At 40.3% G+C, this 1,532-nt stretch overlaps 2 protein-coding genes across 2 annotated transcripts in view; both read left to right on the top strand.

Annotated features, from left to right (window-relative positions):
* The window catches only part of LOC104726072 (indole-3-acetate O-methyltransferase 1-like), an 18,211-nt gene that overhangs the window by 8,023 nt on the left and 8,656 nt on the right, over positions 1-1,532 (top strand). The window lies entirely within an intron of this gene.
* Positions 7-1,528, top strand: LOC109127202 (indole-3-acetate O-methyltransferase 1-like; the record flags this gene model as incomplete). Its single annotated transcript, XM_019231710.1, has 3 exons — positions 7-96; positions 535-954; positions 1,274-1,528. Coding segments are annotated over exons 1-3 (750 nt in total), but the record flags the coding sequence as incomplete, so codon positions are not given.

The following is a 1,532-nucleotide window of genomic DNA, read 5'->3' as shown; positions in this document are numbered from 1 at the left end:
GACAATGTTGCTGTATGTAACATGAAGCTCGAGAGACTTCTCAGCATGAAAGGTGGCAAAGGACAAGACAGCTATGCCAATAACTCTCAAGCTCAGGTCTCTACATTTTTTTTTTTTCCTAATTACTTCAAAATTATATCCTAAAAACCTTCTACTTATTCGAAGTTTTGATCTCGAGTGACAAATTTGAAAATTCAAGAAGATAGTCATATTTTTTTTCTTCTTTTTTTGAAAAAGGGTTTAGAGACGAAATTTTTTTAAGAAAGATTTGCTCTTAAAAACAAAATTTTCTTGGGTGTATTTCCGTTTCACTTCGGTTTAGTTCTCCATTACGGTTTCTTTGACTCATGCATGCTATTGATTTGCTAAGTAATCAATTTTAAAAAATTTAAGCTGTATATTAAAACAAAATGAGGATAATGTTGAGACAAACAAGAGCCAGCGTCTACATGCATGGTAATTTTTTATATTTAGTAATATAGATACCGACAATTTGATATCATGAAATGTAAAAGAAAAAAATAATATATGCAGGCGATGCATGCACGGTCTATGCTTCACCTGTTAGAGGAAACACTTGACAATGTTCACCTAAACACCTCCGCCAGTCCCCCACCGTTCACGGCGGTTGATCTTGGCTGCTCATCCGGCGCAAACACTGTCCACATAATCGATTTCATAGTCAAACACATCTCTAAGAGGTTTGATTCCGCCGGAATCGACCCGCCGGAGTTCACAGCTTTCTTCGCCGATCTCCCGAGCAATGACTTCAACACACTTTTTCAGCTTCTTCCACCACTTGTCTCTAACTCTTGCATGGAGGAGTGCCTTGCTGCCGATGGAAACCGCTCCTACTTCGTCGCTGGTGTTCCCGGCTCATTTTACCGGAGACTTTTTCCGGCGAGAACCATTGACTTTTTCCACTCTGCCTTCTCCTTACATTGGCTCTCTCAGGTACACACTCTATACGTAACGTTTGCTAGGTCACCTTATTACACGTGTCATGGTGTTCGGTTTTTCTGCTTTAAGCTAGCTTTAACGGTTAAATAGATCACTAAATTAATGTCAAAATACGGGACTTATTATTAATATTTCTACCGGACTAGGGCTATCAAAATTCGGGACTAGCTAGTCTACCTCAGAAGTTTTTGTTATGCCAACATTATTTTTGATTTTGTGAACTTAAATTTTTTTTTCGTTTGATTAATATTAATAAAAAAATCCAAAACAAAACACTTTTGATAAATATGTTAAGAAATGGAAAATATGGTAGGTGCCGGAAAGTGTGACGGATAGGAGATCAGCTGCGTACAATAGAGGGAGAGTTTTCATACACGGCGCTGGAGAGAAGACAACGACGGCTTACAAGCGACAGTTTCAGGCGGACTTGGCGGAGTTTTTGAGAGCAAGAGCTGCGGAGGTTAAGAGAGGTGGGGCCATGTTTCTGGTTTGTCTCGGTCGTACCTCTCTGGACCCCACCGACCAGGGTGGTGCCGGTCTACTCTTCGGCACTCATTTTCAGGACGCTTGGG

This window comes from Camelina sativa, chromosome 11 (genome assembly GCF_000633955.1).
Source record: "Camelina sativa cultivar DH55 chromosome 11, Cs, whole genome shotgun sequence".
Taxonomy (NCBI): domain Eukaryota; kingdom Viridiplantae; phylum Streptophyta; class Magnoliopsida; order Brassicales; family Brassicaceae; genus Camelina; species Camelina sativa.
Note: the sequence above shows the minus strand (reverse complement) of the source record. Positions and strands in the feature narration are given on the sequence as shown.